The following is a 26,104-nucleotide window of genomic DNA, read 5'->3' on the forward strand; positions in this document are numbered from 1 at the left end:
GCCAATAGTTGCAGCCAATAGTTGCAGTCACAGCAATCACGTTTTGTTTATGCTACTGCATCGTCCCGTTGGGCAAACTATAGTCGATATAGTCTATTCCGTTTAACATTGGTCATATGTGCTTGATAAATAAGTCTGTCATAAGTGATGAAAAACATTCGGTTAATTTGAGTCACAAAAATCTTGTGTAAATAACAATCGTTCCAACGAATTTCAGAGGGAAACGGAGTTTGTGACTATGTAGCTATTTTTATGAAAAGTAAAATAGTACGTTTGTTAGCTTTTTTCTCTGATGTTTAATATCGTAGTCCGATATCTTATTAAGAAAATTGTTTCGGAAATTGAAGTGAACGAAAAAGCAACAACAGGTGTGAGTGATATGTCGATACCCACACAAGCGTAACTTATATACATACATATTATTTCCAATTCCAAAAATTGGTGAGGTTTACGATGAACCCTAGAGTGCGTGAAAACCTAACCGCTTATACTACTATATTAATTACATATTTACATATACATACATATGTACATACTTGTATATTTTCAATTTCAACCCTAGAATGATAACGCTATAGCATTTTTTGATTGTTTCTAATAAAATAATTTTTTCAACATTTCCAAGAGATGTGTGTCTGCTCTTTCTTAAACATCTTAATAAAAGATAAGAAGTTTATGGCTTTAAAGAAAGAAAAGGAATTAAAATTTATATTTCGTCATTTAGAAATGTACGCTAAAACGGCCTTTGTTCGATATATTCCACTTACAATGGTTTTGTGAATACTTTAATCGTTATACATATATTGTTTTTGATGAACAGAAAATATAATTTATATCTTATGTAACTTCAAGGAAATCTTTTATAATTAATAATAATTCCGAAAACAAATTAAAATTTAGAATTTGCCACAAAACGTACAAACGATATTAAATGCATTTTCAAATATACTTGATATTAACAGATGCATTAATTAATTGGTCTCGACCTGAACTCAAAAGACGCTCGAAAGGATTAAGTAATTAAGAGTCATATTGATACATCTACAGTACGTTCTACGAAATGAATTTCTTCTTAAACAATGATATTTTGTATGATACCATGCATTCATAAAATGCATCAAGGATAGTCGATACATATGCATGCGCATTTTTGTTTTCTTTTATCTATAGCATTTCTGAACCTCCCTTGATACCGATATTGTTCTATATCCGCCTATAAAGACACAACATAACATATATGTACACACGCGTACATATGTATGTGCGATTTATCGGTCGTCCAAATCAGATTGTAACGAATTTAACGGAGATAAAGAAATAATCATAAATAATATGGAAAAGTACCGTTTTGAAAGTTTTGAAGACGAAATATGTAGGTCACAGAAAGCTCTTGAGCGCAAGTCCGTCGCGAAGCAAACGCAACTTTTCGATCGACATTGTTCGTTTCGTAAAATACGTCGGTGGTAGGTCGACGGACGCAACGTTTAGAACGGCGCACGTGTGTAAATGTTACCGAAGATTTCTTTCGTCAGGGTATGTTTTTATCCAACTTGAACTTGATACATTTCCATTCAACTGTTTTTACGTAATACACGTAGATGCACACGCACGTTCGCCAATTTTTCCTCAATCCCGAACCTCCCACTTACTCCCTATATTTTATTCTCCGCATCCTTTTTTATTTCTTTGTTCATTTTGATCCAGAAGAAAATATGTAGCGGTTCAGCGCTTTTAACAAAGAAAGTTACGAAATAGTGCATAGATCTTTGGCTACGCTACGACCAGTCACATTTTGATCGCTTGGAGAATAATAATTTTGAAAAGGAATTGTTTAAATTGCAACAAAATATATTATTGTCATAATTAAAGTTATGCTTAAAAGGATTTCGTTATTAAACTACTCGTATTATTGTGTTTTTTTTTCATTTACATTCCGCAAAGGGTTTTAATTATATTTTACGTGCATGGTGTTCCATAGTTTCCTAAGTGATCCTCTTACAAAAATACCCTGTTTAAATTATAGTAAATGCATCAGGATGTCTTTTTTCGCTTGGAAAGGGAGCAATCGTTCTGAAAATACCGAACATGGTGGACGCAATTTACAAGATGGTCTTTTTCAAATTGCATCTCAAGCTTGTCACATATTAGTACAAGTAAGTTTACTAGAATTAAGTCACTTTCACGAGTTTCGCACACTCGAATAAATGCGGTTTATTTACTTCTACTTTTATTTCTGTCTTATATCCATTTAAATTGTACGCATTTCTCTTTCTCCGCTTCTTTTAAATTTTTAATTTCTTTAGCAATCAGTCTTTAAGTTGAAATCAATATGAAAGAACGGGAAAGAGGTGAAAAGATTTCCATGATTTTACATTTTTACTTTTACATATACGAGTTGCGATACGAGTGCGCGAGTAATTTTACTGATCGTATGAAATTCGATCCGAAAGGTGAACAACACGCACAACGTTTCGTACGGTGGAAACAATAATGTAAGGAATATCGCATATTCGAAATGTTCCGGCAATGACGAAGATTCGATACGTCATACAGCTTCTTCCACGAGTAAAGCCACTACTTCCACGGTTAAGTCTTATACGAAGTACATGAAAGAACAAGGCAAGGATCAGGATGTAGTCGTTTTATTGCCACATCGTAAGAGCAGAACGCCTCTCGTTAAGCACAAATTATCCGTATGTACAATTACGTAAGGATTCCTTCTTTTTATCCCATTTCGAATGACTTTGTCCTATCCATCAAACAAAAATTTACCTTACTTGTCACAGACAGTTTCTGAGAATGCCAGATTGGAATTGAACCCATCAAAGTATGTCGGCAGTGGTGGTAGAAATAGTGGTTCTGGCGGTGGATCTGGTACCAGCGCAGCTAACGGTAATACCACCGCTCCTGACGATGATTTCGAATTGTGGGATTATTCCGGTTTTATGTTGAGAAATGATACTGACGATCCAATTACGAATGGGAAGTTAGTGTTTCTTTTGGCCAGAAAAACGAAATACGATCGACTATCCTTCAAAAATAAGATAATTAATCAGTCGTGTTAATATTATGTTACCGAAACAGATGGGGAGGTGCACAAGGATGGTGCAGACCAAGCTGCATTCCAATTACAGTCATATTAATTTTGATAGTGCTGGTTGTTTTATTGCCGTTATTAGATCATGCAGCGGATAAATACGCGTCGAATGGCACGAATTTCGATTTCGATAAGAGTTGCATGAATGGCTGTAATTTATCTTTCGTGGAAACTCTGCCAATCGGCATGAATTACACGAATAACACCGTTTTTCTTGACAACACTTACGACTCTTGGATAAAATTGATTTCATTGGCGCGGGAGAAGATAGAAATAGCATCGTTTTATTGGACTATGAGGAGGGAAGATGTTTATCCAGACGATAGTGCTAAACAGGTATGTAAGTAACTGAATTTATGTGTTCCAGGAAAGTTCGAAACGATTGTTTCAGGGTGAAGAAGTTTTCCATTTGCTTCTCCAAGCGGGCAGAGATCGGAATATTTTACTGAAGATAACGCAAAATATACCGTCGCAAATAAGCCCGAACATCGATACGGAAGTGTTGACGAAAAAGGCAAACGCTAAGGTAATTTAATGCTGTTTTAAAGTAATTCAATAATTTGAACGATTCCGCAGGGAAGAAAGTGTGTCATATTTACTGTGAGTAGGTCAAAAGTTTAAATTTTGCTGGATTGCTCGGAGGAGGAGTACTTCATTCGAAATTATGGCTCGTTGACAGAACGCATTTGTATATTGGTTCTGCGAATATGGATTGGCGGTCGCTCTCGCAGGTGAAGGAACTTGGTTTAATGGCTTTAAATTGCAGTTGTTTGGCAAACGATTTTGCCAAGATATTCGACGTGAGTCGATTGTTTCTGGTAATCCATATACGGACACTACGTAATAGCTAACTAAAAGCTAAAGCTATTTTTTGATATATTTGGTAGGTTTATTGGACAATAGGCAACGATGGTAAAATACCTTCTGTTTGGCCGGAGTATCTTAACACGAGAATTAATTTAAAGAATCCGATGAACTTTACATTTATGAACAATAAGTATAAAACATTTGTTGCGGTAAGTGTGATATTTTTTTGAGGCCATCATTCCAGCGTATACAAATTTAATATGAAACAGGTTTTGTGCGAATCTAAAATATCAAGTCCAGCTGAGAGGAAGAAATAGCAGAATTTGTATTATAATATCGTATATTTCAGAGTTCACCTCCGCCATTTTCGCCAAAGGGTAGGACGAATGACGTGGATGCTATTCTTTATTGTATCGAAAAAGCTGAGAAATTTATTTATATCTCAGTGATGGATTATTTTCCACTGACTATATATACAGCTAAAATCAAGTACATATCGATTAATCTACTTAGGTGTTCTTAATACGTTCATTAATCTATCTATATTCACACGCATGCGTATATTTACTACGTGTTTCTATAGTCCCGTTCGGATTGCTCATTCTACATTTAACTTTGTATAATTCGTATGATTTAGATATTGGCCGATAATAGACGATGCACTGAGAACGGCAGCTATCGAACGTAAAGTACACATACGACTATTGATATCGTCGTGGAAGCATATGAAGAAATCAGAGGTTTTCTTTTTGAAATCGCTCATGGAACTAACAGATAGTTATGCGGGTGTGAAAATTGAAGTGGTCAGTAAAGACTTAAAGAAGCATGCTTGCGTCCTGTATAGTTTCATTATATTTTCATACATGACATCGCGTTTACGATAACATGTTTTTCTAGAGAAAATTTATAGTTCCTACGAATCCTGATTTCGACAGAATACCGTTTTCAAGGGTAAATCACAATAAATATATGGTGACCGATGTAACAGCGTATATAGGAACAAGCAACTGGTCTGGCGATTATTTTATAAATACAGCAGGCAATTGCTTCTCTTACTTTTCCTCCTTTCTTTTTTTCTTTCTTTTTATACATTTGTGATTAACGATTGGTTTGTTAGGTATAGGTACGGTATTCGAGACTATCGGCGATCAGACTTCGGAAAATCTTAGGCAGCAATTGGAAAATATTTTTCATCGTGATTGGTATTCTGAATATTCTTATGCTTTAAACGAAAGTATACCATTTGTGAAACGATCGACAAATACCATCGAAGACTACTACCTACGATCATCACGTTACATATTAGCGTGACAATATCAACGATTTGATCAACATTTCCAACGAAGACAATGAAAATCATTTCTTGCTGCTTAATACGAAGTCTTGGAGACGAATTTCTTAAATGTTTTGTCCCTTGTCATTGACAAAATTAAACTCATTCTTTTTTCCTTATCTTTTTTTTCTTTTTTTTTTTACGAAGCACATTCTTACGATTATCCATACTCAGCAAATATCGACTTCGAGCTGACGTTTTGTTTGTTCCGTGTACATTACATACACAAACACATTCCTCTTTCATTCTCTTTTATGTTGTTCCATCTCTGCTGTTATTTCTTTAAAGACATACACGAGCGTGCATTTACACCCACGCGTACCATCTCCTTCGGATTCCATCTCTCTCACTTGCTCGCTTACTTACTCATACTTCTTTCCCTCCATCCGATGTGCGCATTCACGCACATACACACTCATTAACCACAAAGTAAGTACCTACGTATCTGAAATTTTAAACCTATAGGAATAATCTTACATAATGGACGTTTGTGTGCCTTGTTTTAAGTGACCTTGCGAATGTCTTCTATGAAAAATCATTTTAATATTAAAACCCAAGCAATATTCCGTCCATATAATAATATAATTCTGAAAAAGATTATATACATTTTAGTAATTAATATTTAAAATATTCCGTTATTATATATGATTGATGTAAACGTTGCTATAAGAAAAGGAGAGAAGAAAAAGGTGCTGCACGAACTCATGACATTTATTAGAATTCAATATAAATACAACATGCATTGGTAACGTTACATGATCTACAACTTTTTATCGATACAAATCCTAGAATTAATAATAAATGTGCTAATCACTGACGTATCTAGCTGCAAACAAGTTACTTCTGATGTTCATGTGACGTTTAAACTATATGCATTATACATACATCCTTGCGTGGAAAGATACGCGATTTTAGTAAATCAATCTCATAAATGTTAGAAAAAGTGGCGTTTTTTCATAAGTATATTCGAATTAGCATGATAAATTATATACTTGAAAAAATGTTTACATCATTGTTAATTTGTTTATTTATTGCGAAACAAAGTTCGCTTAAAACTTACAGTAACGCAAAGATTCGTGCTTCTACTACAATTCGCTGCAAGCAACAACGAATTTTATCTTTCCGCGGTTCGTTATAAGCAAATCGTTTTTATATAACTCACGCCTTTTCTATACTTATATGTATACATTTTAATTGTACTTCCGTTCTTATATATTTTTGTACAGAAATAGAAATAGATTATAAATATGCATACGTATATATGCAGATAAAGGTTGTATAATCATAAATTATTAATTATTAACTATTAGCATTAAAAACAGTACTTCTAATAGGAGGTTATTAATTTTTCCCAGAAACGTACATATAAATCCGGTTGCCATAGCATACGTCGTATGTGAGAAAACATGCTGACAATTACAATAAATCAATAAGCGTAAAGAAATTGTGACGTGTTTGCTTCTCGCCATCTATTTCACGTGAAATAGTCATATACATAAATAGAGCATGATACGTTTAAAAATATGCCAATGGTATACGAATATATTCAAAAGCAGATTCATGACCTTATAACGGTAGTATACGTTTAAACGGGATATTATTTGTTCAAGCACAGAATTCGAACAGACGAATTTTGCCATACTTGCAAAGATTGTTTGCTGACGAATGTGTCGTAATCGAAACGTCTAGTTTTGCGAACGTCCGTTCGATTATCGGCCAAATTATTTTAAAACAAGTCAAGATACGCGATTCCGATACTTCTTCAGATGCTTTAAATACTTGAAACGACCGAAATTCTCTTCTTCTATCTATCTATCTTCTTGCTTTCTCGCCTTTCTCTTTTCCTATCGTCGATCTTTTAACAAGAAACATAGGTTGCTCGCGTCGCTTGAAGTTCTCGTTCTATCCAATTTCGATTTTAGCTATTTAAAATAACCGACAAATTACTTACCTCCGATTTCATAAATAGAATTTTATTAAACTCGTTAAATTATAGAGCACATATGACGAGAGTATAGGACAATCAATCAGAAAATCACAGATCGAAGAAATAACTTAATAGGAGAAAAGAAGCAAAGGAAAACTAAGAAAAATGAGGGACGAAATAATGTGATAGAAATGAGGTGGTTGATGGGGGGTCGAGTATGATTGAGCGATCAAGGAAGGGGAAAGAGAGCCAAAGGGTAAAGAGGAGGGGCACTGAACGAAGCAGAGTAGAAGGAGAAGAAAGGAAAAGTAAGACTGACGACGGCACGAGTGACAATTCTGAGGTGTATCGCTTGCAAAAGGCTTGAGGTGGCATAAGAGGAGAAGGATCGGTAGATTCGGACTAGGAGAAAGTTTCCAAGGTATATCTAGTGTTTGTTTGTTCTTCCGCTCGTTCGTACATTCGTTCGTTCTTTTCTTCGCTTGTGGCTATTCCTTGCTCGATTAACGATATTCGTTTGATGGCTAATGATTTCTTTCATACCTTAAAAGTGTTGCGTGGACGTTACTCTCTCACGGAACATCAGATAAGGTCAGTGAAATTGTGCAAAAGTTATCTGAATAATCCGATATGATGTAAACTACAAATGTAGAATTAATTTACATTATTCAGATCGTTGATTCATTGAAAAATGTTTCGTATTGTTTGATTTGTATCGTTGACGGAATTTTCGAACGAGATTCGTCGAATTCATCATTACATTCCATTCAGATAGGCGGTAGCGATAAACGCGTGTGTCGAGTAGAAATTGCAATCGGCTTTTCCTTTCTTTTTAATCATTCTTCATTAGTGTATATGCATATAATTAATATAATTTTTATTTTACACGGTCGTTGAACAAACTTTCATATATTTCTAATGTAAATTTCCATTCGAATATTAAAAGAGAGAGACAGAAGTTAAGGTAGAGGTGAGTCGCGAATAGGGTACAGCGAAAGGGTGAAACTCGCGTGTGCACGATATGTGTAAGATGTGTACGATGTATTAATATAGCAAATAATTTTCTTGAATTAATGAATCGGCTTCGATCTATGTCAGTCCACAACTTTCTTCGTCAGACATTCACCGTGAGTTCGTCACCAGTTAAAATTCGTGTCGAGCATAGCACTCGTGTCTGTTCGTTCGTTCAAATGTATATATCGCATAAAAAATTATACAAGTAGCATAGTTGTTGTGACAGTCCGACGTAACGATTAATCATATGAAAATATCGTATAAGAATTCGGTGAATCCACAATAACGCAGACTAGTTCGCCTTTTTACAGCGACGAAGAATCGTGGTTTTTTGAATTCTTCGTATCGAACAGTGTATTTAACGGAAGATTCTGCTGTTTTATAAAGGTTACTCTCGCAGCATCCGTGCCGCTAGTACTTACGTAATACATTGGACACAACGTTCGAATAATGTTGACAATTTGCAAAACATCGGGTGTAGCACTTTCTGTATTCGAACGGGAGAAATTTGTGAAATTTGAAGATCGCCGCGATCTTTGCAAACACAAAATTTTGGTAGTTCGCGAAAAGAAGACTTCCGCCGTTCAACCTGTAAGATGGACTTGGCCGGCTAAAGATAAGCTAGGAGTGGGGTTAGGTTAGACGTAAAATGTAGAAATGGTAGGGGGGCGGGGGGGTTGTGTGTCTGAGATTCGAAGTACAAGGAAAAGGACTTTGCCGCCGTTATGCAAATATCGAATCTATGTAGTCGCGTTCTTCCGTACTATTATGCTTTCTGCGTGGTAATTTGCTAACATATTAACATATTGACAATTTCATAAGTTTTATCACCATTTCGGCTCTTTTGAAATCCATCCTGGAAGCCAACTCGTTAGCGATTCGAAAAATCGAGTGAAAAAGCAAACAAAATAAATGTCGTTGTAACGAAATTTTTGGCTATTCCTCCCTGACATGTAGAACAGCAGGGTAAATATAATATATAGCAAAGCATCTTTCATAGTCGAACAACGAGCACAGACTGTCGATAGTAGCCTTTCGATTTGAATTTGGAACATAGTAAAAGACGCCGCGACCAAGTTCACGATCAACTTTCACTCTATGACGCGGTGATGTACGCAGTTTCTCTCTGACTAACTATCGCAAAAGTACGAACAGTTGTGTGAAAGAGGAACGGTATTCATTTCAGATTGGCATGTAGTTGATGCGGTATACCGTACTTTATTTGCTCCTTTATTTGCTTCGTTTTCTTCAGTTGTTGCTGTACTATTAACTTGGAAACGTCACGCAGCAAACGCAGCGAACACGAACAACGCGATGGTGGAAGTTCTGGTGGAACCATGTGGCCAAGAAGCGAGAGTATTGGATAATGGTTGCAAATTGAACGACAATCCGACGGAACATTTGGTTCAAAGTGATCGTTGCGATTTGATTTTGGAACAGTCGAATCTCAGCCCGATTCAACAGTTCTACAATGGGCAAAGCATCTTCATCACTGGCGGTACTGGATTCGTCGGCAAACTTTTAATAGAGAAGCTTCTCCGAGAATGTCCTGGGATCTCGTTCATCTATTTGTTGGTACGTCCGAAGAAAGGGAAAGATATGCATCAACGTATCGAGGAAATCTTTGACGATCCGGTAAGAATTCTTATTTTTTCTCCAGCTTTCTTTTCAATCTTTTCCGAGTTCTGTCGAATTTCTTCTTTCTTTCTCTTTTCTTTTCGAGCAAACAAATTCCGATCCTACGAATTTCTCTAGCTCTACTTTTGCTTCCGGCACTACGGATCGATCATAACACGAACTCGCTTTCCCTCGACATGCCGCTCTCGAGTCACTCGGTCGACCACCGATATCTCGCAACTCTCTTCTTTTTTTTCTTGCTGCCTTACCCTACTTACTCCATCTCCTCTACCATATTATCCTCTCGCTACCGAAGCGAACCTCTACAAATCAACCGCTAAATGAATCTCTACGTTAAAACTAGTATGACAATTGATCACATCCGATTACTAATTTACTTTTTGTTTAGCTCTTTGACAAAGTAAAAGAGAAGCGACCAAAATTTCGGCATCAAATCGTTGCTATAGCCGGAGATTGCGGTCAGCCAGGTCTTGGGATATCTCCCGCGGACAGGCAAACGATTACGAGAGAAGTCTCAATCGTCTTTCATGTTGCGGCAACGGTCAGATTTGACGAGAAGATGAAACTTGCCGTACCCATTAATGTTCGTAGTCCAAAAGATGTAATGGATCTTTGTAGGGAAATTTCATATTTAAAGGTACATGCACATGTATACTTTTACGTATATTGTACGAATTTAAGTAATTATAATTATAATTGCTTAAATGCATGTTATAATTATAATTATAATTATAATTGCTTAAATGCATCTTATAATTCTAATTATAATTATAATTGCTTAAATTCGCTAATAGTAAGCTGTTCCGTAATAATAAACGGAACTTTCAGGCGTTCATCCACGTATCGACAGCATATGCCAATTGTACGCGAACTCATATCGAAGAAAAGGTGTACGAAGCACCGATTGACGGAGACAAGTTGGCAACTATCGTTGAATATATGGATGAGAAATTGATCGAGGAAATAACTCCACGGTAAGCAATTTTTTTCCAGCAAAATTAATTCGAATTTAAGTCAATCAAAATTACATTCCGTCTAATTATTTCTATTCTGCTTACTCTTGTCCCAATAACTCGACTATATTATGTTGCTGCAGATTATTAGGTGCATGGCCGAACACGTACACATACACAAAAGCAGTAGCAGAAGGTATCATTGTGAAACAGGCCGGTGATTTGCCTGTTGGAATATTTCGTCCCGGTATTGGTTAGTAGAAGTCTTAGGAATCTCTATAGCTTTACCTAATTTTATTTCTATAGCTTATCTATTCTAACGATATCAAACATTTTCTCGTTGACTCTTTCAACTCATTTCCCGTTTCATGAGATTAACGGGACAGGAGAAAAAATTTGATTTGAGAACGGCAACAAAGCAAAAACAACAACGTACTATATAAAAACAGATTGGAAGATGATAAATAAAAGAGAAAGCGAGAAAGTGTGAGAGCAAAAAAGGAAAGAGGGTTGGGGCAGGGGTATATGTCGGTCAAATGTACATAAAAATTAATTTGATTGGACATTTGATGGAATTTTCAGTGATATCAACATACCAAGAACCGGTGCGAGGATGGATCGACAACTTGTACGGACCAACAGGTGTTGCAGCTGGGGCTGGTACCGGGGTCTTACGATCGATTCATTGCGATGGATCCATAGAAGCCAATGTTGTTCCTGGAGATTTAACAGTAAATGCCTTAATAGCTTGCGCGTGGGATGTCGCGAATCGTCGAAAGTAAGATTCACCGGTCAAAACTTGTATCTTTCTCCACTCTTTCAACACTTTTTGATCCTTAATCTTAACTTTTATCTTTTCCTGTTTCTTTTCTCTCTTATTTCTATTTCTTTTCACGCATGCTTTACCTTTGCCTTATTTTTATTTTATTTTTCACGCACATTTTTTATGCACAGATCTGCAACTACCAAAGAAAGGGAAAATGACATACCCGTTTACAATTATGTTTCAAAAGATAATCCTATAACATACGATCAATTGAAACTTTTATCCGAAAAATACGGGCTTGAGTTTCCCACTAGCAGAGCCATATGGTACTATAGTTTCCGAAATAACAAACATAGGATAATTCATCTTATGTATGTTTACTTGTTACATTTATTACCGGCACTCTTGATCGACACCGTCACGCTCTGTTTGGGAAAACAACCGAGGTAATTTCTCTCTCTTCCCCCTCCCTCTCTTTCTTTCTATACTTTTTTTTCATATGATTTTTTATTCTCTTCTGTTTCAATTCTATGACACTAATTCTTCCTCTTCTTCTCTCTATTATGAACTTAATATTTATATATATCTTGAAATATTTTCTCAAAGGATGTTAAAAATCTATAAAAAGATACACAAATTTATGGATGTACTTAACTACTTTTCTATCCACGAATGGAAGTTTTCGAATGATAATATTAAGGAGTTACTAAATAAGATGACAGAGGAAGACCGTGAAAATTTTGCATGCGATATCACCGATATTGACTGGGACCAATATTTTCGGACATATATACGTGGAATTCGTATGTATCTGATAAAAGATCCGCTAGACACTCTTCCAAAAGCACGTATCAAGTGGCAAAGGTGAGCCAAATGTATCAGTCCCGCTCTTTTTTTTTCCTGCTGAATCCTAATGATGATGTATATTATATCATTGTTGAATGTTTGCTTTACAGATTATACTGGACTCATCAAGTGGTAAAACTAATCCTCGGTTATGCTCTATTGCGAATATGTTGGTTAACTTTATCTCTTCTTTTTCGAAATTGTATACCTCAATTTGCGTAACAAATATGCTTTACGTGTGTGATGAGAGGAAATAAACGCGCGGTAATGCACGCGGTAATGCGCGTCAGATACACATAAATATGACTTCGTTCGAAGTTCGAAGTTGGTTCAGAATTAAGTGTCGTTCTTGAATCAAGTTCATCGAGATGATCTTGGTCTCGTGTTTGTGATCGAAAGTGAGGTTACCTTGCTGATTTTCTGAACAGCTCGGAAGAATAGAGAAGGAAGCAGAGAAGAAGGAAGAACATAGTGGAAAACTGACCAAAGTACTATATAGTTCTATCGCCGCGTATTCGCGTTTATTCGATTCGAGATGATCATAAAACCACCACTTAGTAACTCCAACTTAATATGTATGAACCGCGTTCGAGAAGTTTGTAAGGAAATGATGAAATACAATATAATTCCTTCCATTTCTCAATCTTTTTCCCTCCTTTTCTTTTTCTTTTTCCTTTTCCACGAATGTTCCTATAGGATATATTTTTTGTTGGGGCAAACACCGTCCAATTTCAAACATGTTTTATACATATATAAAACATGTTGCTATACTTTAAACTTCCAATTGTAATAAAAACAACAATTTTCTCTCCATCAAAAATCATAACTGACTCGATTTACTTATTCTCTTGCCTCTTGCGACGACTAGTCAATCGTAATCGGTTTGAAACGCATCGCGTTTAACGTTACTCGATAAATATACAATTCGCGCATAGGATTCTCCAGCTCGTACTTCACATTTATTCTTCCTTTATTTCCAAACACTATTGCGCTTCAGTTCTACCGCAGACACACGCCCCTCCCCTCACACACACAAATGTATATCCAACCTTTAACCATACATAAGTACATACACATATCCGAACTTAAATGGAACTTTTGTTTTTTTCACTTTAAATCACTCAACTGGTTCCTGCTTACCATTATTTCCACCATTTACTTCTGAAATGTTTTCTTCCTAAATCACCTGTTTTATCCACTTTCTTTCTCTTGCATCATTAACTCCTCTTCAGTTACCTATCTCTCCTGAGTCGTCGCTCCGAATGTCATGCCGAAAAATTCTAGACCATTCTTGTTAATATTACATATTTCACGTCCATCCAACAGTCTGTATTCTACTATAAGTATGTATGTCTCGCTGTTTGACACAATTTAATATCTACCTTTAATACTATGTAAGAAAAAAGCTAAACGAAGATAGACGGTTTGACAGTGAAATATCTATGCATAATAAAACACGCGTCATTTTTACAAACGAGTTATACCGAATCAATCATGCATATGAGCATACAATCATATTTCTTACTTCTCCCCCACTTACTTATCTTTTTTCTCTCCCGCCTCCCCTTTCTCTTTTCTCTGTCTCACCACTTCCTATCCCCGATAAAAAATTGGGAAAATTAGTATTAACATGATATATTTATAGAAAATACAGGATTCCTGGAAAAACTAATCGAAAGATACATCAGAATGATATACAAATATTAACTACGACAATAATATTAACAAATATGTTTACACTATGTTGACGCATCAAGACACAGGTGGGTACATATATCAACAGTAGCTTAAATAAATATTTTAAATATCAATATTTACTAAAAATCAGAATCGAGAACAAACAGATTGACATGTATCAACTACAGTATTTTGACATTGTGTTACCATCTTTACCATCAGGTGCTTTACCATCTCGAAAGGAAGATTCAAGTTTCGCTAGGAAAATATCGATGTAAAATATGAAGTACATGAAGATCAAGACATGCACACGTCGACATATTTGAATTCATACTTACTTGTATAATTATAATTTCGTATAACGGTTATGTTTTAGATCTTCGCAAATCATCATTTAAGTTCGTTTTTGTTCTATTATAAATGAACTGGTAACGCAAGTTTCATGAAACATTGTTATCAAATAACAAATTTCCTTCCACCTACATAAATAAGTATACACATATGTATGTATATACTACACGTATTAGCAGAGAAATTTTCTCTTTGGTATTAGTATGAAACATTTTCTTTTTACCCAATTATATTGCTGTATCAAAATTATTAAACGCAAATGACGACTACATTCTTTACATTGAATCTGGGTAACTGGCATTATATTTTAGCACTATACATAATGTCAATAATCTGCAGTGCACATAGCACGTAACAGGCTAAAGTACACGCCAATTTAAACAACATGCGCGTTCATGTTCGCGTGCACACACAGTCTAAAATAAAATAAATTTTATGTTGATAAGAAACATATTAAATATGATACACCTGATAATTTGTACAGGAAATGTATATATATATATTACTACGTTAACAATTGATTATCGAAATCTCGTTTTTAATTATATTCGATATATATTGGTTTTCCCGTTTTTCCTTTATTCTTTACAAACACATATAACATGTATGTGTATATATATATACATATATATACATACACACACATATATATGTGTAGTAGTAATTAATGGCTTTTATAAAAAATGTGCCTTGCAATTGCCATGTATATATTGACGGCTACATTTGGGGTACTTCTGAAGCTAATCACAGCAATCGGTATATTTCTCTTAAACCTTCTTGGAAGAACTATTTACTTTGCATATTCACTTTTTCATACGTTGTTACGTATGTATACTGAAACTGCATTGGCTCGATCATCCGCTGACGATTAATTACAATGGAATCACGATTGCACTTTTAATGAAGGACGATCAAAATTCGGGAAAAATTTTTCGTTTCTTTGTGTAACTACGTATTTTAGTTCATTTTACTCTATTTGTTGACGTAATATAATAAAAATAATATAATTAACACATGAAACTGTAGCAACTGTGATATGATACACATATAAAATCGATTAAAAACTAGTTTATCCTTTAAGTGAAGCTCAAATAACGATTTATGTAAGGATAATAAATTATTGACGATATAAATGGATAATAATAAATAATTGAACATATACTAACGACAGATTAATAATGAATTTGGGTTTAAAAGTTTATCCAAATTTTATTAGCAAAAAAGTGTTAATTATAACAAAAATTAAATATGGTTACAAATAGTTACTAAGTTAATATTTATACAAGCGTGCGAGTTTCTACTCTTAAAAACTCGTGCTTTATTATAGTTTTGGACGGAATCCCAATGTTATCGGACGAATTAATGTATATATATACGCTTATATATATATATATATATATATATATTACGCTTTGCGCTAAACAAGTATCTTAACACCATATATGTACGTGTACATATATCCAGCTTCCTCGTCTCGTATCCTTTCCATTTCCATGTAAGGTGTTTATTCATATTGATGAAACGAAAATAATGACACTGTCACAACTTGATGGAATGTAGAGATCATTCAAATTTTCCTGCCTTAATTCACAGGCAGTGCTGATACCGCGCTATGTGGTGTTGTTGGACGAGAACCAGCGATGGACTGCGTAGTTGATGCATTCAATGATTGCATGGTCCCAATCTAAAATAAAATAAAAATTGTCAATCGGCGATATCATACGGAAAAAAAACAAATAATTTAGATAAATGACAATAAGATAACAAATCAACAGTAACAGGAAAGAGGAATGAAAAAGTCTTTCTCAGATGTTTAAATAAAGAAACTTACTCTTAAGTGAGCTAAATCTTCTAGTCTTGTAAGATCGCATAATTCCACATATAAAGAATATACTATTAACCATCCGTAAATGGAAAAACAAATGAATGTCATCCACAAAATACACATTGTAATATTATAAGCAAATATCATGTCGTTTACTATACTGAAGAAGATAAAAGCAAGAAATCTGAAAACAGTGAAAGCTGCAAAACTGTAGAGCCATGGTACCATCTTCTTTTCATATTCTTTTCTTAAAGCAGTTATCAACATCACAGATGTTGCAAACACTACTACTCCACCAAGCATAGAGAACAAAGCAAAAACAACAAGAGCGTTACGTACTGAAATGAAATATCAAGGTAAAATTTAAAAAAGCTGTAATGATATATATAAATAAATATTTTTCCTTTCTATCGAACTTATATATACAATCAAATTTCAATGTCCTATATCTTACTAACCATGCCGATTGCCCACATAAACAAATTCATAGGATATTACATAGTAGCCATAATGGGTTGAACCTGGCGCAGCTTCGTAAAGACAATAAAGATCAAATATAGACGTACAAATGGTAAAAATGGCTAAACACTAAAAAAAGAAAAACACCATTTACATGAATGATAGAATATAAATTTTGAACATTGTCAATGAATTACATACCTACCAATGCAAATATAGCTGTAAACACAGCGCCTCTTTGAATATTAAGTAAATGCGAATGCGTTAAAATTGGTTTTTGATACCAACGTGTTTTAACACTACGCATTGATCGTGAAGATTTTAAATTTGCGCTGCTACGTGTAGTAACGTGCGAGTATACCGATGGTGTACCCATGCTAGGAGATTTTTTTCCGTAATTCATTTTACAGTGAATACGATAGTTTCTTTTCCTTACAATTTCTAATAAATGCTTAAAACGATGTTTTGAAATTACACCCCGTGTTTTACACTGTAACAGGGAAGGTTAGTTTATAAATATTTGTTTCACTGTTTTCCATGATATCATCAATTTCTCGTTGCAATATTATTTCGATACATATGAATTTCTTCCGATGATAACTTACTATTATAATTGTTAAAAGTTTCAATCGATTCAGTTATAAAAGTGAACACAAGGCAACACAGTTTTAATAATCGTCGTCCATCACAAGCCGACGCCCGAAATTTTAAATGAACTTAACCGAAACAAACCGATGAATGCCGATGATAGTCGAAACGATCCGGAGTAAATAGAGTTATGTTATAACGTTGTGGAAAGAACTGAAAAACAGGAAGAGTGAGCAATTATTTTAACTTTTACTGGTTAGAAACTTTCATGTTTCTCTATAGAAAAGGAAGCAAATCATGGATACACGAATAAACAAATTGACTGACTTTTGCTATAACCAGAGAGGAAATTCTTCTCTGACATAATATATAATAAAGAAATTGCAAATATTTACAATTTCTATACTTTTAACGACCGTACACAAATCGCAATAACGAAAACGGCTGGGAACATCTTCCTTGTCAAACTGTCTTCCAATGATTTTATCTATACACGCATTGGAAATATAGTACGTGTATTATAATTTTTTGCCATTTTTACAAAAGCTACCTTCTGTTTTTAAACGACATTATATTAAGTTAAAAAAGAAAAAACATGATATAATATGAGATGATTAAATAACATTTATTAAAAAAACCGATTAATTCTTTTTTCGATTAAAATTAAGTTGATAATGCACATCTAAAACCAAGATTTCCAGCCGTTGTATCTGGAGTATTTTGGCTCCGAGCAGCGCATCTATATCGAAAACAATAGCTCTTGTGACAGAGATAAGAACCGCCTTTTTTCACTTTGTCCGTGCCACGAGATGGGCCACTCTGGAAATATGTTTCACGTTATAAAAATAATTGCCGGTTATACTTAAAAACAAAGAAAAAACAAATAAAAAAGATAGGCGTAAGTAATTCATATATACAGGATTATTAGGCCCGCCTCGTGTTCTGGTTTCGGTCGTCCACCAATCAAATGTCCATTCCCAAACATTTCCTATCATATTACGTAATCCATACTTATTTGGCGGGAATTCTGTAACAGGTGATGTGCTTTCGTATTTATCTTCTTTAGTATTATTACTTGGAAAATCACCTTGCCACGTATTTGCTCTGCAGATTATTTTAATTTGATGGATTATTTTAATTTTAAATAATTCTTTATACAACTTTATTCACCTGTATCGACCATTTGGAATCAAGTTATTACCCCATGGGTACAGCTTATCTGACAGTCCGCCCCGACAAGCAACTTCCCATTCGGCTTCGGTCGGCAATCTTTTTCCTAACCATTCGCAATAGGCAATAGCGTCGTTCCATGATACATGAACAACGGGATGATCCATTCTATCTGGATTATTTAATTTTATTTCTTTTTACCTCCAACTTATAATTTCGAGCAATCGAAAAAACAGATAAACGTACTCTTAATATCAGAGGTTGGACCCTCTGGCTGTTGCCAATTTGCATCTTTTACTTGTAACCACCAAGGAGCTCGAGCAACAACGAGCGTTACGTTTGCTCGAACTTTTTCATCTAACAGACCTTCAAATACGAACGAATCTCCAAATTTTTCAGCTTCTGTCCGATAATTGGTTACGCTGACAAATTTTGCAAAATCACGATTACTCACTTCCATCTTGTCTATATAAAAACTATGTAGATATATTTGTTGTTTCGGACCTTCGCCATCTGCGACAAACACAGGTTCGTTTGTACCAATCGTGAAGGTGCCCGCCTCTATCTTAGCCATGTTTTTTAAACGATCTATACGATTGACAGTAGTCTTTTCATAAATATGAAGATCATTGGTTGCTGGACAGTAATCTTCTGTTTCTTTCTTATATTGTGTTTTTATGATGGTTTGTCTGCTAAAGCTACAACCACCACATTGAAGAGATTCTTTATTTGAATTATCTGTTTTGAAGCATGCCGCTATAGAACATAATGTAATAATTATGCTTGCGAAAACAAACAACACCGTTGACTTTTGCCAAGTTGTCCTTATCGAACTTCTCATTTTATGACTTTAGGGTATTGATGCATGCAAAATCGATAAATTGGTTAATTGTGATTGTAAAAAACACAAATACCTATAAATTCGAGATTCGACAAATATTGCGACCAAAAGTCATCATCTTTCACGAAATACTTCCACTATAATAAACGTAAAGAAATAAACATAAAAGATATATACTGTGTGTATAAGTCCATGATAGGATGTGGCAATCGTAGTTTCTGTCGTCGTGAAATAGGTACACTGCAATAAGCAGCAGAAAATCCCTAGCTGGCCTGAGTCAGTTTTTGTTTAACTTTAATAGTTTAGTACACGATCTTATGTATAAATAGATGTCTCTATATACCGAAGCCTGGAGAAAACCGTCTGAAGATTGAGTCGTGATTAGTTGTAAAAAATTAATGTGGAAGACAAAAAAGTTACGTTCCGCGCATGCGAGAAATTCTTTAAATCTCTCAGACAATGACAGATTACTTTACTCATCTCCGTTTGTCTTGAAAGATCGTGGTCTTTGTTAAATTTTCATGTTGATTTTTCACAATTAGGCACGATTCAATTTTCGGTTTTCCCTAGTGAGTGTCAAGACTTGTTTATATGATCGTGGATTAGTATACAGAAATGGATTTAGAATGTTGTTCATAGATGAATTGATATCGATACGTCGATATTGACGTGCGAATGCGTAGATAGGCACATATTTATTTATTTTTTTTTTTTTGGTATGCACACATTATAGTTAACCTAGCTTATTAGGTTTATAGCCCATTCTAAAAGATGGTGCTTTGAGAAGAGGATTCCCTATCTTTGTCTAACGAACGCCCGATTTCTATGTTGCTGCTCTCAGTTCTCATGTACGCACTCATCTCTCTCATACTTTTATAGCCATTCCCCTTCTGCTTACATATGTGTAATTTACGTGGAACATAACCTATCGTTAAATGCCACGTATTATTTATCTGTCATTTATGTATGTATAGAATGTCTCGAAGATTTTTCTGTTCATCGTGACATCGGCTAATGACCGAAAGAGTAACAGTATAGCAAAATTAGTTATTCCAATATATCGACGCTATACTAATATAGCTATAATGGCTTCTTCAAAACGTTTCAAACTCTTGTTTTGCGCTATCGGTATTTTTGTATGTTATTTTCATTTTGGCATGTTGCAAGAGAAGATCACACGAGGACAATATGGAGATGAAAAAAACAGTGAAAAATTTACGTATATGTTTACTTTAGTTTTCTTCCAGTGTCTAATTAATTATTTATTTGCTAAGACTAGTTTATTAACGATCATGAAACAGGGCGAGGACACTACTCCGAAAACTTATTACGCACTCTCTGCCCTCACTTATTTGCTTGCTATGGTATGCAGTAATATGGCATTACAATTTGTTAGTTATCCAACACAAGTGATTGGAAAAGCCGGTAAACCAATTCCGGTAATGATACTCGGTGTACTGCTGGGGAACAAGGTATTTTGTTTCTTTTTTTTATTGATGTATCGTTCATAGATATATAATCGTCTACCTTGTATTATTATTTCAGGAAAAGATTTGTGGAACTTGTATTATTGTATATATATGTATGATTTTTTGTTTGTCGTTTTTTGTGATACTTTGTTTTTCACAATTAACAATCATATATTTATATATCTTATACATGATTTCTAACAATCAAATACATTATCTTGCAGGTATATCCAGTTAGAAAGTACTTGTTTGTGTTCTTAGTAGTCATTGGTGTAGCTTTGTTTATGTACAAGGATGTCAATCCATTGAAAAAGCATTCCGAGGGACAAACTGCCTTTGGAGAATTACTGTTATTACTTTCATTAACGATGGATGGTCTAACTAGCGCTGTGCAGGAAAGAATGAGAGCTGAACACAATTCCAAGTCTGGTCATATGATGTTGAATATGAATGGCTGGTCTGCGATCTTTAGCGGCATTGTCATCATAGCCTCTGGAGAACTTGTCGAATTTATTCAGTTTCTACATAGATACCCTTTTATTATATGGCACATTGCTACCTTTTCTGTAGCAGGAGCATTTGGACAATATTTTATATTTCTTACCGTTGCGGAATTCGGTCCATTGCCATGCTCCATTATAACTACAACTAGAAAATTCTTTACAGTCTTAGGTTCAATACTTATCTTTGGTAATAGTTTGATCTTTAGGCAATGGCTGGGCACGTTTATAGTATTTGCGGGATTGTTTCTAGATGCTATGTATGGTAAAGACAAGTCTACTAGAAAAGATGTAACAAAGTAGCAAACGAACGCGAGCACGTTATCTGAGAGATCCTGACTCTTTGAATAGAAAATGATTTCGAATTCTGAGACTTATATATTCGTCATGTTATGATGAAATACGAGTTTAGGAACATTACACCGTAGACAAATATGTGTGTATCGTGGCTTCCTGGTTTCGCTCATTGTACGGTTTTGTACTTATGAATGAAATATTTCAAACGAACGTTCGATAGATTTTGATATACTATACCTTTACGAATATGTACACATATATTCGTTTCTATGGACATGTATATTATACATGTATGTTTGATGCGCGCAGTATGTTTAGGGTTCGTATGTATATATGCGTTATGTCGATCGAAATAGCATGCATTTGCACGCATAGCGTTTCACGTATGTATTTCTTTGGTTTTATCTCCTTACATCAATCTCATTCGATTACTTGTAATTTTTACAAATTCTTTTTACTAATCATATCATTCGTAAACGTCATTTACGGGGAAAAATACGATCAGTATCGTGATTATTAGTGTACGTGATAAAAAAGAAATCGATTATGAAATAAAGGACAAATACAATCATTTGATATACGATTTAGTATATTTATTCTTCCTAGTCGTATGTATAATTAATCATTTTACTGTCATTTCTGACTGAAATATTTTTGCCAATTTATATAGAGAGCAACATGCATATCTTTACATATGTATATGTAAGTCGATGTGGCGAGGTAAGTATGTCTTAGTTAAAAAATGTTTAGTTTAATTAAAGAAGCTAACTACTTCGCGCATAGCTGAGCGTATAAAGTGGTTTTAAAATCGGATTTCGTTACTGTTATCGATACTGACGACAACGTCGACGATGGCTAAATAGATAATAACGGCGTTTGAATGAGCTTTAGGAAGGGAGTGTAATCAGTTGAACGTAATGTAACATAAATGCGCAGACTACTTTTCAAAAAGTAGTATTGAGAAACAATATACATAGATCGTAAGAGAACATTGGAAGAGTACATGAAAGACGAGATGAATATATGGTTGTTAAAAAGTTACGCGTGTATCACTGTGCTATCGATATGGTCGCCAGCCTCTTACGCGCTACTTGGAAACGGTAAGTGGTAAATTTACAATTAGAGTAGTTAATTTGATGCATACATATAGTTGTCAATTTGATCGATATACGCGTATAATAGTATACGTTTAAATAGCCTTTTTTCTTTGCAACATTCGTCTGTTTGCCTTCTTTACGAACATCAAATCATCAGTGGAACTGGATAGCGCGTAATTCAAAGGGGGAACGATAGAAGAGAGGAATTTTCTGAAAATATCAATTGTCTCGATGTACGCACAAGTTGGCGCGCTCAAATATTCAAAGAGGCATGCGCGTATCAATTCTAGATTAAGGTTTTCAGAGAATTTTACACGACTATATTGTTTGTTATTTCCATTTAAAATATATCCTCTACCTGGAGGAAGAGAAAGAAATTTTTCACTTTTAGAAACGTTCTCGACTTACTTGCCGAATGGAATCGCCGAAGCACGTGACATAAATCAACCGATGCTAACCATTAAAAATAAGGTGGTTGCGAAGCAAGCAACGAGAAGCGATGGACAAGAATCATTCGTATCTCTTAGGATGGAAGAAAAGGAAGAAGAGAAAGAAATTAATTGCACGGATCGTTCTATATTTGATTTTCCCGAGGATTTGTTCACATACAAAGAACGTCGTCACGGGGCCGTAGTGTTGCATACCTTTCTCGGATTATATTGTTTTCTATTGACAGCATTTGTTTGCCATGATTATCTATTACCGGCTATCGACTGCATATGCGTCAGTATGAACATAAGCACCGATGTTGCTGGAGCAACGTTTCTTGCTATGAGCAGTTCCTTCCCCGAATTATTCGTGAATATAATTGGAACGTTCCTAACCGAGTCGGATCTTGGTGTTGGTACTGTTGTCGGTAGCGCCGTATTCGACACGTTTGCAACTCCGGCCTGCGGAGCGTTAACGACTCTTTGCGTAAGTACACGCACATATTTAAAAATACACATATAGTTGAAAATTGTTGTTAGATGATTACGAGAATGAACGATAACTAAAAGTAAAGTGATCCGCTATATGGATGCCAATATGATGTTAACATCTATCGCACAATTTACGCGCGATTGTACTCATATCTATATCTTATATATATGCATAGATATAATATGCGTATACATATACGAAAATAATTTTTGGCGAATGCATTGGCAAATAAATTATCTTACCCATTCAATCTTCTTATAACGATACAGACTTTTAGATAAAAGATGATAAGCATTCTCTTTAAGTATGTATATTTAGATCGATCGTATCGAATACCTATCTCTTTTACTTATCTTCCATTGACCTTGTTAACGTTACACGATTAGTTTTTTCTTGATTATCTTTTTTGTTTCCTATTCACGTGTATCTCTATCCTTGAAGTTTGAAGAATTGAAAGGAAACGGTTGTTTCAAAAAACGCAATTTCTAATTCGTCTTTTATTCTTTTCGACTCAGGCGATACCGTTAGAATGGCGAATATTGTCACGAGACTGTGCAATGTATGTGGTATCTATTGGAGCATTGGTAGCAATAATGTGGGATCGTCGGATTCATTGGTACGAAGCCATGATTTTGATAATGTTGTTGTGCATTTACCTAATCTTGCTCTTTTGTGGCAAAGGTATTTGGCGGTGTTGCGGTAAAATCGCTCCTTTTAATTCTAAATCCGCGGCAAAGTGTAAGTAACATTCTCTTTCTCAACTAATTTCCTTTGTTTGTTTATCCGTTTTGAGAAAATATTGCGAGTCGAATAAGAGAGATATGAAGTAACAATTCGTTGCGATTAATTATAGTGTCTAACGTTGGAGAGAAGTTGCCTCGTAATGGCTCCTACAAACTGCGCTCTCCAGATGATGTTGTTGCAGTCAATCCTAGCAAGAACGTAGATATTAAAAAATTGGAAAGCCAACAGCGTGATCTCGAAAATGTTCTAGAAAATTTGGACAAATCGCTGGAACGTTCTGTTTCTGGTATGCATGTACATAAGTATCTGTGTATATGTATATGCGAAGCGGATGAGAAGCATAGGCATATTGTATGTATGTATCGTTTCTGTATATTTATTTGCAGAATATTTATTTACTTGGCCAAGGGAACGAACTATGATTGCAAAATGTTGGTTTATGTTTGGTTGGCCATTGAAATTTTTGCTATATGTAACGATACCAGATGTCAGGATCGAACGATTGAAACGCTGGTATCCATTGACATTCATTATGTGCGTGATTTGGATCGGAATATCTTCTTATTTGGTTTCTTGGATGACGACGGTTGTCGGTGATACAATAGATATCCCGGATTCCATTATGGGTCTTACATTTCTAGCCGCTGGTGGAAATATGCCGGAGCTTGCGTCCATCGTGATTTTAGCCAGACAAGGTAAGATTAATTGTTTTTTTTATTTCTTTTGTATCAAAATTTCTTGTTTATTCTGTTGTTACATTTGTTACACTTTAATGAATCAAATCACTGATTGGCGATATGAAATATTGAATGTTTCATATACATCTAGGGGACGGAAATATGGCGATGAGCAATACGTTGGGGGCAAATATTCTCGACATTTTACTTTGCTTGGGCTTACCGTGGACAATAAGTTGTCTAATGAAAGGAAAAGACGTGGAGATCGTATCAGGAGCTATATCCTACAGTGTACTTACAACAGTTGTTTGCATAGTAGTTCTTTATACAGTTATAGCATGTTTCAATTTTAAATTAAACAAAAAAGTAGGAATCATATGTCTGGTGTTATACACAATATTTTTAATATTTGCCATTCTCGTAGAATTGAACGTTTTCTTTTTTGTAAATTTACCAATGTGTCCTCATATCGATGAATTATATTGATTGATTTCGCATATTCTGCACAGTTCGTATAATTTGTTTGCCCATTCTCTGTCCTATCAAATTATAATCGTTAAATTTGTTCATCATCTCATTCACCTCGTTAATTTGAGCAATCTTGACAATTTCGACAATCCCGATAATCTCCTTAATCTTGTTGATGTAGAAACGCAAAAAATTTTCTGAAACCGGAAGTATCTTCTGTATATTATCTAGTGCGGCTTCTTTCATGGTTATCAATGACCTTCTACGTTTCTCAATATTCACGTAGATGATCGAAATTTATCAGTGGTGATGCTTAAAAATCGAAGATGCGACAGGCAGCTGCGAATATCAGTAAAGAATAAAACAAGAGAAGGTCTGTACGAACGAATTGGAAATGACTAATAACAATTATATGTGATGATAAAAATATTTTCGAGAATCAATGAGTGACTCTGTTTTTGTTTTTTTCGTCAAATTACGATGAGCGCAAAATGGAGAGCAGCGAACATAATCTGTGTAACAGCGTTGCGAATACTGAACTTTCGACCATTCGCGGGGAGACGCGATCTCGAAGAAGCGCGCAAACGGGAGTCGTAAATTCCCGTTACGATTTGACTAATCGACGCCACGAATCGTTCG

The 26,104-nt window shown here is 34.9% G+C and overlaps 6 protein-coding genes and 2 long non-coding RNA genes across 20 annotated transcripts; 4 read left to right on the forward strand and 4 right to left on the reverse strand.

Moving 5' to 3' along the window:
* Positions 1 to 46: 46 nt before the first annotated feature.
* On the forward strand, positions 47 to 5,356 carry LOC100749372 (phospholipase D3). 6 transcript variants are annotated; one of them, XM_024370379.2, is made up of 13 exons: positions 47 to 368; positions 1,171 to 1,533; positions 2,024 to 2,153; positions 2,451 to 2,693; positions 2,787 to 2,986; positions 3,085 to 3,433; positions 3,489 to 3,623; positions 3,706 to 3,897; positions 3,985 to 4,113; positions 4,254 to 4,393; positions 4,542 to 4,707; positions 4,802 to 4,943; positions 5,028 to 5,356. In XM_024370379.2, the coding sequence occupies exons 3-13, from the start codon at positions 2,037 to 2,039 to the stop codon at positions 5,213 to 5,215; spliced, it is 2,001 nt and encodes a 666-aa protein (XP_024226147.1). In that variant the 5' UTR covers positions 47 to 368; positions 1,171 to 1,533; positions 2,024 to 2,036; the 3' UTR covers positions 5,216 to 5,356. The 6 variants fall into 6 exon arrangements, with proteins under 6 accessions (XP_024226147.1, XP_012245676.1, XP_012245674.1 ...); XM_033323026.1 differs by having other exon boundaries at positions 50 to 368; positions 5,022 to 5,356; XM_012390254.3 differs by having other exon boundaries at positions 50 to 267; positions 5,022 to 5,356.
* An 11-nt stretch (positions 5,357 to 5,367) lies between these two features.
* Positions 5,368 to 26,104, reverse strand: LOC117152173. Its single transcript, XR_004462462.1, has 3 exons — positions 26,095 to 26,104; positions 22,409 to 22,413; positions 5,368 to 8,331 (listed from the first exon to the last, which is right to left on the reverse strand). It is a non-coding gene; the product is annotated as an uncharacterized LOC117152173 (long non-coding RNA).
* On the forward strand, positions 7,447 to 13,016 carry LOC100741032 (fatty acyl-CoA reductase wat). Of its 3 annotated transcripts, XM_003492502.4 has the most exons (9): positions 7,447 to 7,585; positions 9,431 to 9,813; positions 10,205 to 10,453; positions 10,645 to 10,790; positions 10,913 to 11,022; positions 11,352 to 11,547; positions 11,724 to 11,981; positions 12,142 to 12,399; positions 12,492 to 12,998. In XM_003492502.4, the coding sequence occupies exons 2-9, from the start codon at positions 9,493 to 9,495 to the stop codon at positions 12,601 to 12,603; spliced, it is 1,650 nt and encodes a 549-aa protein (XP_003492550.1). In that variant the 5' UTR covers positions 7,447 to 7,585; positions 9,431 to 9,492; the 3' UTR covers positions 12,604 to 12,998. The 3 variants fall into 3 exon arrangements, with proteins under 3 accessions (XP_003492550.1, XP_033178918.1, XP_024226150.1); XM_033323027.1 differs by lacking the exon at positions 11,724 to 11,981; XM_024370382.2 differs by lacking the exon at positions 7,447 to 7,585 and having other exon boundaries at positions 9,409 to 9,813; positions 12,492 to 13,016.
* On the reverse strand, positions 11,319 to 15,578 carry LOC112213548. 2 transcript variants are annotated; one of them, XR_004462461.1, is made up of 3 exons: positions 14,633 to 15,577; positions 13,522 to 14,537; positions 11,319 to 11,731 (listed from the first exon to the last, which is right to left on the reverse strand). It is a non-coding gene; the product is annotated as an uncharacterized LOC112213548 (long non-coding RNA). The 2 variants fall into 2 exon arrangements; XR_004462460.1 differs by having other exon boundaries at positions 13,522 to 15,578.
* On the reverse strand, positions 15,769 to 17,398 carry LOC100749491. The gene is made up of 4 exons (XM_003492488.4): positions 16,899 to 17,398; positions 16,693 to 16,822; positions 16,241 to 16,572; positions 15,769 to 16,093 (listed from the first exon to the last, which is right to left on the reverse strand). The coding sequence occupies exons 1-4, from the start codon at positions 17,094 to 17,096 to the stop codon at positions 15,992 to 15,994; spliced, it is 762 nt and encodes a 253-aa protein (XP_003492536.1). The 5' UTR covers positions 17,097 to 17,398; the 3' UTR covers positions 15,769 to 15,991.
* On the reverse strand, positions 17,883 to 19,868 carry LOC100749607 (formylglycine-generating enzyme). Of its 2 annotated transcripts, XM_012390260.3 has the most exons (5): positions 19,366 to 19,865; positions 18,698 to 19,207; positions 18,452 to 18,623; positions 18,199 to 18,385; positions 17,883 to 18,100 (listed from the first exon to the last, which is right to left on the reverse strand). In XM_012390260.3, exons 2-5 carry the CDS (start codon positions 19,023 to 19,025, stop codon positions 17,945 to 17,947), a joined length of 843 nt encoding a protein of 280 aa, XP_012245683.1. In that variant the 5' UTR covers positions 19,026 to 19,207; positions 19,366 to 19,865; the 3' UTR covers positions 17,883 to 17,944. The 2 variants fall into 2 exon arrangements, with proteins under 2 accessions (XP_012245683.1, XP_003492537.1); XM_003492489.4 differs by having other exon boundaries at positions 18,698 to 19,868.
* On the forward strand, positions 20,152 to 22,133 carry LOC100749727 (solute carrier family 35 member B1). Its single transcript, XM_012390261.3, has 2 exons — positions 20,152 to 20,764; positions 20,986 to 22,133. Exons 1-2 carry the CDS (start codon positions 20,378 to 20,380, stop codon positions 21,562 to 21,564), a joined length of 966 nt encoding a protein of 321 aa, XP_012245684.1. The 5' UTR covers positions 20,152 to 20,377; the 3' UTR covers positions 21,565 to 22,133.
* On the forward strand, positions 22,421 to 25,498 carry LOC100741154 (sodium/potassium/calcium exchanger 4-like). Of its 4 annotated transcripts, XM_024370374.2 has the most exons (7): positions 22,554 to 22,658; positions 22,756 to 22,888; positions 23,047 to 23,570; positions 24,092 to 24,314; positions 24,430 to 24,606; positions 24,707 to 25,015; positions 25,149 to 25,498. In XM_024370374.2, the coding sequence occupies exons 3-7, from the start codon at positions 23,106 to 23,108 to the stop codon at positions 25,481 to 25,483; spliced, it is 1,509 nt and encodes a 502-aa protein (XP_024226142.1). In that variant the 5' UTR covers positions 22,554 to 22,658; positions 22,756 to 22,888; positions 23,047 to 23,105; the 3' UTR covers positions 25,484 to 25,498. The 4 variants fall into 4 exon arrangements, with proteins under 4 accessions (XP_003492551.2, XP_024226141.1, XP_024226142.1 ...); XM_003492503.4 differs by lacking the exon at positions 22,756 to 22,888 and having other exon boundaries at positions 22,421 to 22,658; positions 25,149 to 25,483; XM_024370373.2 differs by having other exon boundaries at positions 22,542 to 22,658; positions 22,813 to 23,570.

Source organism: Bombus impatiens, unplaced genomic scaffold, assembly GCF_000188095.3.
Source record: "Bombus impatiens unplaced genomic scaffold, BIMP_2.2 scf_0749, whole genome shotgun sequence".
In the NCBI taxonomy this organism is placed as follows: Eukaryota; Metazoa; Arthropoda; class Insecta; order Hymenoptera; family Apidae; genus Bombus; species Bombus impatiens.

Excerpts from the sequence above, each read along its gene's own strand:
- LOC100749372 (XM_012390253.3), top strand. The coding sequence starts at position 2,037 with ATGTCTTTTTTCGCTTGGAAAGGGAGCAATCGTTCTGAAAATACCGAA. Across the intron at positions 4,114-4,253 it reads AGTATAAAACATTTGTTGCG|AGTTCACCTCCGCCATTTTC; the intron begins GTAAGTGTGATA and ends CGTATATTTCAG. Across the intron at positions 4,394-4,541 it reads ATATATACAGCTAAAATCAA|ATATTGGCCGATAATAGACG; the intron begins GTACATATCGAT and ends CGTATGATTTAG.
- LOC100741032 (XM_003492502.4), top strand. The coding sequence starts at position 9,493 with ATGGTGGAAGTTCTGGTGGAACCATGTGGCCAAGAAGCGAGAGTATTG. Across the intron at positions 10,791-10,912 it reads ATCGAGGAAATAACTCCACG|ATTATTAGGTGCATGGCCGA; the intron begins GTAAGCAATTTT and ends ATGTTGCTGCAG. Across the intron at positions 11,982-12,141 it reads TGTTTGGGAAAACAACCGAG|GATGTTAAAAATCTATAAAA; the intron begins GTAATTTCTCTC and ends ATTTTCTCAAAG.
- LOC100749491 (XM_003492488.4), bottom strand. The coding sequence starts at position 17,096 with ATGAATTACGGAAAAAAATCTCCTAGCATGGGTACACCATCGGTATAC. Across the intron at positions 16,823-16,898 it reads TTACAGCTATATTTGCATTG|TGTTTAGCCATTTTTACCAT; the intron begins GTAGGTATGTAA and ends TTCTTTTTTTAG. Across the intron at positions 16,094-16,240 it reads AAGATTTAGCTCACTTAAGA|ATTGGGACCATGCAATCATT; the intron begins GTAAGTTTCTTT and ends ATTTTATTTTAG.
- LOC100749607 (XM_003492489.4), bottom strand. The coding sequence starts at position 19,292 with ATGAGAAGTTCGATAAGGACAACTTGGCAAAAGTCAACGGTGTTGTTT. Across the intron at positions 18,386-18,451 it reads ATTCCAAATGGTCGATACAG|AGCAAATACGTGGCAAGGTG; the intron begins GTGAATAAAGTT and ends AATAATCTGCAG. Across the intron at positions 18,101-18,198 it reads GAGGCGGGCCTAATAATCCT|AGTGGCCCATCTCGTGGCAC; the intron begins GTATATATGAAT and ends ACATATTTCCAG.
- LOC100749727 (XM_012390261.3), top strand. The coding sequence starts at position 20,378 with ATGGCTTCTTCAAAACGTTTCAAACTCTTGTTTTGCGCTATCGGTATT. Across the intron at positions 20,765-20,985 it reads GTGTACTGCTGGGGAACAAG|GTATATCCAGTTAGAAAGTA; the intron begins GTATTTTGTTTC and ends ATTATCTTGCAG.
- LOC100741154 (XM_024370373.2), top strand. The coding sequence starts at position 22,887 with ATGTACGCACAAGTTGGCGCGCTCAAATATTCAAAGAGGCATGCGCGT. Across the intron at positions 24,315-24,429 it reads TTCTAAATCCGCGGCAAAGT|TGTCTAACGTTGGAGAGAAG; the intron begins GTAAGTAACATT and ends GATTAATTATAG. Across the intron at positions 24,607-24,706 it reads GCTGGAACGTTCTGTTTCTG|AATATTTATTTACTTGGCCA; the intron begins GTATGCATGTAC and ends ATTTATTTGCAG.